This window comes from Sturnira hondurensis, unplaced genomic scaffold (assembly GCF_014824575.4).
Source record: "Sturnira hondurensis isolate 20B ecotype Veracruz unplaced genomic scaffold, ASM1482457v3 Scaffold0009244, whole genome shotgun sequence".
NCBI lineage: Eukaryota > Metazoa > Chordata > Mammalia > Chiroptera > Phyllostomidae > Sturnira > Sturnira hondurensis.
Genome location: NW_028081875.1, coordinates 5,037,000 through 5,050,795, shown reverse-complemented (window position 1 = coordinate 5,050,795; position 13,796 = coordinate 5,037,000). Strand labels below are relative to the sequence as shown.

General features: G+C 42.5%; 1 protein-coding gene across 6 annotated transcripts in view; it reads left to right on the top strand.

The window, feature by feature from the left end:
• The window catches only part of RIN2 (Ras and Rab interactor 2), a 241,542-nt gene that overhangs the window by 214,643 nt on the left and 13,103 nt on the right, over positions 1-13,796 (top strand). For all 6 annotated transcript variants that reach the window (XM_037057024.1, XM_037057028.1, XM_037057025.1 and 3 more), the window contains one exon: positions 1,579-2,727. In XM_037057024.1, the coding sequence (XP_036912919.1) occupies positions 1,579-2,727 (1,149 nt within the window). The remainder of the gene's footprint in view (positions 1-1,578; positions 2,728-13,796) is intronic.

Sequence of the window (13,796 nt, the reverse complement as noted above, 5' to 3'; positions counted from 1 at the left end):
AGTCTTTCAGCAATGGCTGTAGAAGTCTACGGAAAAGCCAAAGGCAATGGGAGCAGTTCCACCAAGATCCACACTAGCTAACAGAACTACATATAAGGCCAGCCAGTGTGTAATCTTTAATTTCCAAGTCACCACATCAAAGAAAAATTAAAAGACACAGATGAAATTAATGCTTATAATGAAATATATCTGTAATGCTATTTCAACATATAATCAATATTAAATATTAATCAAATATTTTACATTCTTTTTTTCATACTAAATGTTTGAAATTTAGTATATTTTATCCTACAACACATCCCTTTAGCCAGTAAATTTTCATGAGAAATGCATAATCTTTATTTAGATTTCATTAAATTTATAGTTGAAAAGTAGATTCACATACCCAAATCTAAACCTACTCAAAAGTTTTCCTGTAACTGGATTGAGCATCAGTTTTTAAGTCTTAATTAAGTAACATTAAATAAAATTTACAACTGAATTTCTCTGTTGCACTAGCTGAATTTCAAGTGCACAGTAGATACAGGTAACTGTTGGCTCTGGTGTTGGATAGCACAGAATGAGAAAGAAGGAAAGGAAGGATGAGAGAAAGTAGGTGATACAGCCCCAATGTCAGGCTTGTTTTCACCACAGACAAACCAGCAAGTTCTCCCAATATCAGTCTCACCCCAGTTCCCACGACCAGCCATTCTAGACCCATAAGAAAGAAATTTTAAGCAAACAGCGAGGCAAAGCCATAGACAGGCAATGACCTATTCCAAATGGAAATTACAACAGACATTTGTTACCAATCGTGCCTCCCTCCATTTGCTTGGAAAACTGATATCCATCTGTAAAAAGGGACACTGGCAGTATAGTTGCAATAGCAACATGCACTGCTCCGTAGAGTGCTGAGTATGTATGGCCATGGTGAGGAGGTTACAGGATTTGGGAAGGATGGGCAGCAAACCACAAAGATAAATGCCTGAACTTGGACTTAACATTTGCATAAGTTTGCTGTCCTTGTTTTTGCTGATGGGACCTATGAGTATATTTTTCCTCATTTGGGGGTTTTAATGCTGAACATGTAAAACCCCAAGCAGATTGTGTAACATCCCTCAGGCCCATCTGCTGGTCCTGCTTGTTAAAGGGGAACTGCTAGGCCCTCTGTGGAGGGTGCCCCCGGGAGAAGTGGATTGGGAAGGGTGCTTTTGCTTTGTAACTGGACTTGATTTTTGTAAAGTTGGGGAGCCCCATGGCCTTTCCCAAGCCTATACTGTAAAAAAAGAACTGCAGCTGGTTCTTTTTTCCTCACCTGTGGAAAGGCCAGGCTGGCTTTGAACATTTGCCAAACCATTTCTCAAGGGTTTGGAAGGTGAAAGCCCCAGGAGGCTCGCTATGAGCCCACAGCCAGGTCTGGCAGCATTTCTGCCCCTTCCAGTAACACAGTTAAAGCAGGGAGAAAAAAAGAAAACCAAGTGAAATACCTACTCCTCCAAAGACAAGCATCGTCATGAAAATATGCTGTTTTAAATTTGTGAAGGAATTACCCAAGTGTACTATATTTACATTCTTGTGTTCACTGATAATGACTTTCAGATTTTTGGAGCTCTCCAGCTGACAACAAACTCCCAAACCCTCCACCTCCCCATAGGACTGTCTCCTCAGACGGTGTTTGTCCTGCCTCCCGTCAGCTCTGCCTTATAAATGGAGTGCATTCTATAAAAACCAGGACGCCTTCAGAACTGGAGTGCAGCCAGACCAACGGAGCCCTGTGTTTTATTAATCCTCTTTTCTTGAAAGTGCACAGCCAGGACCTCAGTGGAGGCCTGAAGCGGCCCTGCACAAGGACTCCCAATGCGAATGGCACTGAGAGGCCTCGGTCACCCCCACCCAGGCCCCCGCCACCAGCTATTAATAGTCTGCACACAAGCCCTCAGCTGTCCACGACTGAAACGCGGGTGAGCATGCCAGAAACAGTCAACCATAACAAACATGGGAACGTAGCTCTGCTTGGAATGAAACCAACCCCCATCCCTCCACCCCGGTTGAAGAAGCAGGCTTCTTTTCTTCAGGCGGAAGGCAGCGCAAAGACCTTGACCGGCAGCTGGCCTTGCCAGGGCCAGGAGCAGGAGCTGGAGCAGGGGCAGGAGTCCCACACAGCTGGCAGCCCAGGTGGCGCCCCGCCTGCGGAGGCCCTGGCGGATTGCACAAGGGCCCAGCCCGCCTGCTCTGAATCACGGCTCCCGTGGCATGGAGGCAGACAGAGGCTCAGCGACATGAGCATTTCCACTTCCTCCTCCGACTCACTGGAGTTCGACCGCAGCATGCCTCTGTTTGGCTATGAGGCTGACACCAACAGCAGCCTGGAGGACTATGAAGATGAAAGTGACCAGGAGACCATGGCCCCCCCCATCAAGTCCAAAAAGAAGAGGAACAGTTCCTTCGTGCTGCCCAAGCTTGTCAAGTCCCAGCTACGCAAAATGAGTGGGGTGTTCAGCTCCTTCATGACCCCCGAGAAGCGCATGGTCCGCAGGATCTCGGAGCTGTCCCGAGACAAGTGCACCTATTTCGGTTGCCTGGTGCAAGACTATGTGAGCTTTCTTCAGGAGAACAAGGAGTGCCATGTCTCCAGCACAGACATGCTACAGACCATCAGGCAGTTCATGACCCAGGTGAAGAACTACTTGTCTCAGAGCTCGGAGCTGGATCCCCCCATTGAGTCGCTGATCCCTGAAGACCAAATAGGTAAGTACCCACTTTGCTTTATTATATATATATTACAGTAACCTCACAGGTCAGTGCCTTATTTTGTTTAATTGTGTGTGTGTGTGTGTGTGTGTGTGTGTGTGTGTGTGTGTATATACACATACATATACACATGTAAAATACAGTAACCTCATAGGTTAGTGCAGTCTGTGTTAGCTTGAATGAGGACTTCTCTGGAGTTCAAAACAACAGCACACTCTACCTCTCCCCAGTTTGATTGGAAACTTAGCTTCTTAAAGTAAACCTCACTTATACCTGCCACGGCTGCTACATGCCAGGCTGGGAAACGTGGGAAGCAACTGAAGAGAACTGCAGAATGGTTCTGTTCAGGAATCAAGTTTGCTTTCTGAGGGTCTGGTTGCTGTCGGATTTTGTGCTGTGTATGTGACAGGATTGTTGAGTCTTTTCTGGAAGTGGCTCTCTGCAGGCTGCATGTGCACAGAAAGGTAATTGTACTGTCTTCCGAGAGGCGGTGGGTGTTTTGTTTTGCTTCGTTTGGGAAGGACCTTCTATTGAGGTATAGCTTACATTAAAAAAAGTACAGAGATGACAGTGTGCAGCTCAGTAAGCAGAACTGGACCTATCCCCTTTTCCCAAAAGAGTAACCCCCTGTTGGCTTCTAATCATACAGAATTCAGTGATAAGCACTGTACTTGAGTAAAAAGGTGTGGGGAGGGGTATTTTGCATACCTTTAAAATAAATAACAGTTTTGAGATCACATGAAAGGTGTTTTCTCTAAAGTCAAGGGGAAATACTTTCTTTATAACCTCATTGAAGGACTAGATTAGCCTTGGCCAAGGAAAATTTGAATTTGGCAAGCAATCTGTTTTTCCAGGGCAAGAGTGTTGAAGGGTTTTTTTTTTTTTTTTTTATTTCAGAAGGTTGACTCTAAAAGACTAATTTCAGAGAGCTCATTCACTGGGCAGCAATGGCCAAAATAGCTATCAGACATTTCCTGGCAGTTCATAAAGCTGAACACAAATTTCTTTTTTCTGATTGGGTCTGTTTGTCAAAAGTAGTAAACAGTATGTGGTAGAGAGTAGTGTCTCTCCCTCCAACCCCCGTCTCTCTTTCCTTTAAGTGAGTTACAGCACTCTTTGATTTTTCTCACAGCTGAATCAAAGCTTTGTTTGTTTTTCTGTGGTTTAAGCCTGGGTCCAAGAGGCGTGGTTAGAGCTGAGCTGTTGCTGAAGAGAGAGACTAGAAGGAATGTACTCTTGTGATGTGCCTTAGAATTGAAAACAGCTTCAAGGCAAATCAAAATAACCACACAGACCACCTCTTTCTCCTCAACCCACTATATCCTGCTTCTCAGGGGACACCAGCTCAGATGTAATATTAACAGGGACCCAAAACCTACACAAGAAGCTTCCCTGTGAGGAGGCCCAGAGGGAGAGAAAGACAGGCACTGATGTCAGCTCTGAGGTATGTGGCAAGCATCGCCAACCAGCCTGCAGAGAGAGACAGGCCCCCAAGAGGAGAAGGGCCTTCCCTTCCTTCCCTGCTGATGTTATAAGCACCAACCCAAGTACCGGTCCCAGGAAGCTCTTCTGCCAGCTTTTTCTGAAGTGAAGTTCAGATATGTTACTTGCTCTTGGAGTGCAAGGCATCATTTTCTCCAAAAACAAATTTGCTGCTCCAGAAAAATGCAGCTTTTAATTTGAACTCTAAGGTCATAACAAGAAAGAAAGCTGACATCTATGGAGTCCCTAATTTGAGCCAGGTGGCTATTGAAGTGATTTCAGTGAGTCCTGGCCTCACCTCTGTGAAGCAGGCATGGGCATGGTCCTTGTGGAGTAAAGAAAGGCAGAGCTTTGCCAGATGGAGTCGTTTGTGCCAAGGCCACACCAACTGGTAACCAGCAGGTAGAGCATTTGCACTTCCTTCTATCAAATTCAAAGCCCATGTTTTTTGAGTCTCATCTTCTGCTGGCTACATTCATATTTTCTCACCAGAAATTAAGGGGAATTGAAAAAATGTTTTTAATTATATTGTACACTTAAAACTAATACATTGTTGTATGTCAGTTACATTTCAATTAAAAATTCGTTTAAGAAGAATTTTAAATTAAAAACAAAATTAAGGGGAATTGTAATAAAAGGCTAACCCTTTGCTGAGGCATCTCAGACTAAAGCTCTCTATGGAGATGTGGGTGTGACTGCCCTAATCATTGCCATGCTTTTTTATTGGTATGTTTGTTTTGGTTTTTAAAGCTTTCGTGTTAAAATAGGCACTTTGTCACTTCCTCAGCGAAACCATCATTCTGTTCTGAAAGTACAATGAATATGCTGGGCTTTTGAAAATAAGAGGAAAGTGTACCAGAGCAAAGGTTAACCTAAGAAACTCATCACAAGCCCTGTTGGAGGGAAGGGGGTGACCCTAACTATTAGAAAGCCAATCCCATTTAGTGTACAAGTTACTAGATTAGAACTGACAAGAAAATGGATTTAGCCTAGTTGTCTTATTTTTACGTGTTTCTAAATGAAGGGCTCACTAGTATACTACAGGCTTCTTAACACAGTGACTCCTCAGGCCTCATAACCAAGTCACAGTTGACACATTTGTGTAGATATTGTTAATGGTTTACAAAGTAATGAATGGAGGCCAAGGTATATACAGTGGCTTACAGAGGGTTCTCCTGTTGGTGAGTAGGGGAGCCTAGGTTTACACGAGGTCTTCTCTTTCTTTTGCCTGCTAATTTCTCACCACATCTCTCTTCCTGGGTGGAAGTAATTCACTTTGAATGCCATTTCCAGAATTCCAAGCCTCAAATTTGTTCTGAACAGGTGTCTACTAATGCTTATAAGGCTTTTCCAAGAATGCCAGTTGGGGTTTTCTACTTTTAGAAAATCTAGTCCTGTCCTCCTCTCCCATCGCTTATGATGGACATAGCTCCAAACTAGGAAGTGGGACTTGAAATTTAAAGCCTAGATTTACAGAATCTCCACCTCAAAATTAAGGAAATGGAAGGAGGCAATTCACTGCCCATGTAGAATTAGAGTCATCATTTGTATGTGAAAAATGACCACATGAATGCAATTGTGTGCAGTATGGGGAAGTAGTACTAATCTCTCTTCTTCAGAGAGTGATTCTTCAATTATGAAGAGAAAAGCCAGTTAAACTGAGTATCTCTTACCCACTGTCACTGTACCCATATGTTCCTGTTATAACCCTTTAGGTCATCACTTCCTAGGTGAGTATGAAATGGTAGTCAATTTCAAAAAAAAAATGAGAAACTGCCAAAAAACAACAAGTGCTGGTGAGGACGTGGGAAAAAGTGAACCTCATGCTCTGTTGGTGGGAATGCAGATTGGTGAGGCCGCTGTGGAAAACAGTATGGAGTTATCTCAGAAAATTAAAAATGGATCTGCTTCACAACCCAGTTATTCCACTTCTGGAAATAAATTAGAAAAAACTGAAAACCCTAATTCAAAAGAATATATGCACCCCTGTGTTGATTGCAGCATTATTTACAATAGACAAGATTTGGAAGCAGCCCAAGTGTCCACTAGTAGATGAGTGGATAAAAAGCTGTGGTACATTTACACAATGGAATACTACTTGGCCACAAAAAAGAAGGATGTCTTACCCTTTGGGTAACTATATGGATGGACCTGGAGAGTATTATGCTAAGCCAGTTAGAGAAAAACAAGTACCATATGATTTCACTTGTACATGGAATCTAATGAACAAAATAAACTAACAAACCAAAATAAAAACAGATTTATAGATACAAAGAATAGACTGGCAGCTGTCAGAGGGGAGGAAAGTTAGGGAGCTGGGTGAAAAAGGTAAAGGGATTAAGGGGAAAAAACTCATAGACAACAGCATGGTGGTTACCAGAGGGAAAGGGGGTGAGGCGAGATAGAAGCTAAAGGGGGGATAAGTGGTGATGGAAGAAGACTTGACTTGGGATGATGAACACACAATACAATATACATATGATTTGTTATAGAATTGTACACCTAAAACCTATATAATTTTATTAACCAATATCACTGCAATAAATTAAATTAAGAAAAAGAGAGAAAACATGACTGGGAGTCACATTAGCCAAGATTCAGTTAAAAACATACTGTCATGAAAAGATATTCATTTTGAAATAGCTTTTGCTGACTTAAAAAATAACAAGTGCTCATCTTAAAATTATTTGTGAGATACAGAAAAAGTATAAAGAAGAAAATAAAAATCCCTGTCAAGTTCCATTGAGCTAAAAAAAAAAGAAAAAAACCTGTCACTCTAAATGGTTGTGTCCTATCGTGGACAAATTGCATGTTTCGATTACTCTTTTTTTTAAGACTTTACTTATTTATGTTTAGAGGGGAAGGAAGGAAGCAAGAGAGGGGGAGAAACATCGTTGTGTGGGTACCTCTCATGCAGCCCCTACTGGGGACCTGGTCTGCAACCAGGGCCACTCCCCACACACCACCCACCTCCAGAGTAGTACATGGAAGGACAAACACATGCTTTAATAAAAAGCATACACAATTTCAGGTCCTACTCAAAAGAGCTGGAATCANTTGTGTCCTATCGTGGACAAATTGCATGTTTCGATTACTCTTTTTTTTAAGACTTTACTTAATGTTTAGAGGGGAAGGAAGGAAGCAAGAGAGGGGGAGAAACATCGTTGTGTGGTTACCTCTCATGCAGCCCCTACTGGGGACCTGGTCTGCAACCAGGGCCACTCCCCACACACCACCCACCTCCAGAGTAGTACATGGAAGGACAAACACATGCTTTAATAAAAAGCATACACAATTTCAGGTCCTACTCAAAAGAGCTGGAATCAGTAAGTTCATCAACAGAGTGAGATATACTCATTACCGGTGTGCCCCTCCAAGGGATAGGGTGTGACATTCCTCATTATTCCAACATGTGTTTCTAGAACTGGTGAGTTTTACATCTTACCACTCTTGCTCAGTCTTTTTCAACCAATGGGAAAATGAGTCCAAAATTTCTGGTAGTAAAATCTCCACTTTGCAAAACTAATTGCATTTTTGTGGTTGGTGTTTTGATTTTTATTCAAGCAAAATAATTTTTATTTCTCATTTGATGTTAATCTTGGGAAATTCTTCTGTTTTCAAGTCTTATTTCAGGAAAACAAAATTTTTGAAACTCCAGAAGTGTTACTTATCTCAGATTTTCTGTAACTGTCCACCACAGACTATCAACAATACAAAAAGCCAACTTTTTGTGTTCAGAAAAGTCGACAGTGAAAAACAAGAGAACCGTTTTATTTTCATTAATTGCTGGATAGTAAGTGTGTAATTATTTGAAGAAAAGTGTCCTTAAACTGAATTACTACATATTTCAAAGAGAATATCAATTTACACATGCCTGTGTCTTTTCAATAGAGAAATGCTGAAATGTGGTTAAATACCAGAGCCCATAGCATGAGTAAGAAAGGGGATTTGAAGAAATTCCCTAGGAGTTAAACAATTACAACTGCTTTACTCCAGATCACTTTTTAAAAAATGAATATGGAAGTCTGGCTCAAGCTTTAATATTTAGTGTGACTTGTTTTTAATTGTTAATTTATAGGTTGGCTTAATCCCTTGAGTTATTATCTGCCCTTTTAAATATAAATAGTCATTCTGGGAGATGCAACCAGAGAGACATATTGATCCCAAGTTGCAATTAAAACTTTGGATCTGACTTCTGATCTAGTCCATGTGACCATATTGTCAGGAAGGATCAAACATCCTTATACAGTTAGCAAGGGGTAGAGAGAAAGGAGAAGGACTGATTTTGCAGCATATAAAAAGAATGCTTATATTACTTTTGAAAATTAGTTTAAATAGGTAGAAGACCATCTTTCTTTCCTGTAGGGCATCATTTGTTAGGTAATTTTTATTTTAGGACATCAAAATTGGGTCAGTTATGTTATATCAACTAAAAGAAGGTTCACAACTCTGGAATTAAGAGTCCCTGCACAGAAACTGTTAGCCCTATAATTTGGAAAGCCCTAACCATCAAGGCAGGGCTGGGAGTAGCATCACAAATAAGACATGTGAAGATATCTGTACTATATAGTGTTTTCTGACCAAAGAAGTTTCCATCCCAAGAGAGACAGATAAGCACCTCCTAGGCAGGAAATATCACCATTACCTGGAATTGATATAAGAATTGAGAGCATGAGCCAGGGGACATTTAAAATACTACATTGATTTAAATGGAAGCTTGGGAATCTTTAAAACTTTGACATCTTTCCCAGCACTCTTCTCCTGCCAAAAGGATGGTTCTGATTGGCTGTGGTGGTGAGGAGAGCATGGCGTGGAGGAGCCCTCACTGGCCAGAGGTCCCACCCATTGCCTTGCCTCACTCATTCAGCCTCTCAACAGGAACCAAGTAATGCAGGTACAGCCCCTGGCCTCTCACCTCACGCACAATGTCCGCTGTAGAAGTTCTTGCTTATTGTCCAGGCCCAGGGCTTCTTTTAGAAGCCAGAATTCATAGCCTGCCTCTTGTTGAGTCCAATTGTGTATTAAATGCATACTGTGTTTTTAATAGAACCAAGTGAAAGTCCCCATAATCCACTCACCCATGTGTGGTTCTTGATGGTTTACACAGCTTTTTTTATACATAAAGTCCCCTTAAATCTTTTTAAGGCCTTGGAAGTCCCTATTTATTATCTTCATTGTTATAGATGAGGAAACAAAAACTTACTTAGGTCAAGCCAGGAGGCAAGTAAGACTGAAAATTATTCAAGTGGCAGGCTTTTCCTACATCTCAAGTGGTGGCTATACTGTCTTTCTCATTTGTTTNGCTGTCGAAGTTCTTGCTTATTGTCCAGGCCCAGGGCTTCTTTTAGAAGCCAAAATTCACAGCCTGCCTCTTGTTGAGTCCAATTGTGTATTAAATGCATACTGTGTTTTTAATAGAACCAAGTGAAAGCCCCCATAATCCACTCACCCATGTGTGGTTCTTGATGGTTTACACAGCTTTTTTTATACATAAAGTCCCCTTAAATCTTTTTAAGGCCTTGGAAGTCCCTATTTATTATCTTCATTGTTATAGATGAGGAAACAAAAACTTACTTAGGTCAAGCCAGGAGGCAAGTAAGACTGAAAATTATTCAAGTGGCAGGCTTTTCCTGCATCTCAAGTGGTGGCTATACTGTCTTTCTCATTTGTTTTAGGAGGAGAAAGGACAACCATAGAGGTGAAGTCACATCATAACAGAGGATGCCTGGTCTACTTGACTTAACATTAATATTGTTAACCCTTCATCACCAGCCCAAGGTTGAGTCTGCCAAGTTTCTGTTCTGTAAAATTACAGGTCCTCCTGTCTCCATATGCTATGCTTCAGAAGGAAACAACTAAGTCCTGCCCATACTCGAGGTATCAAAGTAGAACTAAGCTCCACCTCCTGAGGCCAGGAGACGGACACAAATTATTTAAAATTTTTCTGTAAGGAGGATTGGTCTCTCTTCTCCGCTGCCTTCTTTTTTTACTGGCCTTTTACTAAAAGACATTGAAATTAGCTGATGGATTTTAAACATAAAATATCACATTAATATAGCCCGTACTTTTTCATAATGTCCTTCCTTGAAGCCCACCAAAACAAGTAATGATACAAGTAAATCGCCACCCAGTAGCAGTCATCTTTATGTTGGCGCCATCCCTGCTGGCCTGGTGGGGTCTACCTTTAATGATAAAACATTCTTTATCATTTATCGTTATGGGCTGAAGTATGCATTGCTGACCATTGGTAAAGCAAAGCCAGGTACAAGGCATTCCTGCAGGGCAGCAGGGTACTCTGCAGGACTGGAACTGGCTGTCCCAACATAACCTGGATAATAGCATCATCACCAGAGTCATACGTGTTGTATTCTGCAGGAGTAAGAAAAAGAAACAATTTTCACATAGCCTCCCAAAGGAAGGATCTGTAGTTCAACAGTCACTTTTAAGCACATGCTACATGCCATCCTTGGACTGAGAATTGCAGGTGGCTCACATCACACCCTTCCAGTTCTGGTGTTCAGAGGGCTTCCCCTGGAGGAGAGAAGTCTAGTTCTCTCGAAGTCAGTGCAGTGGCAAAGGCAAAAGAATGCTGAGTTCACAGGAAGGGGAGGAGCCTGTAGAGGGGGTGAGAAAGCAAGGCTTCATGGGAATCCACATCAGGAAAGGCAGTGAGCCCACCAGACACAGAGAACGGCATGTGGAAAGGAGCAAAGGCACAGAGGACTGCAATACTGTTAGCTTCAGCAAGAACGTAGGCCGTTTATGGGATATGTGCTGGGAAGAAGGAATAGAAGACAAGGCCTGGGGTGCACTCCCAGGAAATGTCTGAGTCTTTAAGATAGTGGAGAGCATTTTAGAATGATCACACCAGCGGAATTCTGGCAATCTCTCTAGTTCAGATACCAACCAATGAAATCAGATGCTGGTCATAAACACTTGCAGACCAGTGTAACAAGCAAGGATGCCAGGGGCCTGAAGTGGGCAGACATAACCAGGACAGCAGCATGACCCGAGCCCTCCCCAGATAGGAGAGCAAAACAGTTACCAGTAAACCAAACCTACCCTTCATACCACATACTTTCTCATCTGAAATGGTTCTGAGGGCTCTCTTATTCCCATCACTCTTAAAGATACACAGTCTCTGAGGATGTTTGGCTCATCTGTGGTTTTGAGCTGCTAGGGACAGAATGAGGCTGTGACAAAACACTGAGGGCAAGGAAAACCCAGGATGCCTAGACGTCCTTCCAATCTTCATTCTTTGTACCTATGAGTGGGCGGGGCTGAGGAAGAGTAAAAGAGCCTGAAAAATAGAAAGATGTAGAGGAAACAAGGTGGCTTTTCAATTAATTTATTAAAACACTTTCAGTTCCCATTTCAAACCAAGCAAACCGCAGTTAACAGAAGGAAAAAAAAAAAAACAGGCCTGAATCACCAAACTGGGTATCCCTTTTCAAGGGCATCTAGCACACATTCAGAACGCAACAGAGGGAGTCAGTGGTTTTTGCCCAGGGAGTAGGTGTCAGGTGCATACATGCTGCTCATTTTGCGAGCTCTCACCCAACCCTCCCAACAAATGCCCTCTGGGCGGTGCCATTTTACCTATGAGGAATCTGAGGCCTAGAAAGGTCATCTTCTTCCTTCAAGGTCACAAAGTAGAAAATTGTTCATTTGAACTTCACAGCTGACCTGAGGACCACTAGGACACCAAGTGATGTGCTTTATGAGCAATTTGGGCGGAGTATAGCGAGTGCTTTTGGCTGCCTGGGTGTCACATCTCCGCTGTGAGGAGATGGGAAGAATCAGTTTCTCGGCTGAGAGGCAGGAGTGTGTGGGTGGTTCAGGGAAAGCATTCATGCTGGACTGCTGGCCACAAGACCCAGCTCTGCTGTTGAGCTGTGTGTGCTTCATCATGTCTTCACATATCTGTGCCTCAGTTTCTTCCCATGTAACATGGCATGCTGGACACCATTGAGCCTGCTCCACTGACACTTAACCTGTTTGATTGCCAACTGCCAGAACCTGCGAAATTTTTCCTGACACTTTCTTGTGCTTCCAGTGTGGATGGAAATGCCCTCCCCCATGTTTGGGAGCAGCCCTCAAGCAGGGACCAAAGTGAGCAGATATGTAAATGCCTCAGCTGCTTCCCCTCTGGTGAGGCAACCCTGAGGTATGCTGTACACTGGGCCTTGGACTTCCCAGCAGAATGAGTTCCAACTGTCCCCAGTGATGGCTGGCTTAATAAAACATGCTACCTTGGCCTTCTTCCCTCTTGTCTCACATCAGCAGTCCACTACCAGTGTTTCCTGGGATCACCTCCCAGATGAACTACTCATAATCAAGTCCTGGTCTTAGGGTCAGCTTCTGGGAAAACACAAACTAAGACAAATAGGGATTATGTACTCATCTCAGTGAAGGGTCAGAAAGTATGTAATAGTGCTTGGAACTCACTGAGCACCACACAGTGTCAATTCTAATCCTTAATCCAATTATACAACCAAAGGAAAATGGGTTAGCACATAAAGAAAAATCATTTTGCCCTTTGCCAAGGGAGGCCCATCATGCCATCTCCTGATCTGTTTGTGGTAGGGACAACTAGGCTTGCATCTCATCTCTACCATCCTGGGAAGTCATTTGGCTACTAAGCCCCATGCCCAGGTGCATAGTGAGGGTGGCACTACTTCGTACTTCAAAGGGTGGAAATGAGGATTAGCACTTACTGAGGTCATATATACATAGCCCCCTTAGAATAGGAACTGCACAAATAGATGCCCAATAAATGTCAGTGATTATAAATATTTAAATTTTACAATTTGAGCTCCCATCTCTTGTAATGGGCTTCTCTTTGTACTACTTTACTTTTTAAAAATTATCAGAATGCTAGAACTCTAATAAACCAAGAGGCCATATGACCTAACTTCATCATTTACCTTTATCAGAACTTTAGGTTGCAAATTGTACATTTTGAATGTTATGTTGTTTAGGTTCTGGTTTCTATTGAAATTCCCTGGAGAATATTTATGATTATTTTGTTTTGTCTTAGCAATCAGTCAGGTTTAGACTGTTAGTTCTGTCATGCCTTCCATGGGCAATGATTCGGATGGCAGTTCAGAAATTTGAGGCAGTGACGGTGAGCGACAAAGTGACTTGGCCAAGGTCACTTAGAAAGATAAAGTTTGGCTGGCTTTCAGGCCTCATACTCTTGGTGCTTTCTTAGACTTCACCTTCACCTCTCAGGCTCTCACTTCCCCCTAGATAGCATTGAGTAAGCATGGCCAGCCTCCTGATGACTCCCTGTCTGATCTCTGGCCTTTTCTGGAACCAGTGCTGTCAGTTAGAGTGACAAAAGGGAGAAGGCTCTGTCTTGCATTCCTAATAGGGGAGTGACCACCCACAGCATGGGAGGGAAACACAATTAACAATTCTTGCAAATAACAACATCAGGTCTCATTAAGGCAAGAAGCACTCAAGCCACTGCCATGCTCTTTACCATCTCCTCTTATGGATGAGCTCTGGGGACAGTTGATGGGATCTGAATAAGTATTTTCAGAAAATTTGTTTTCAGTTTTGATCATTCAGCTAACATT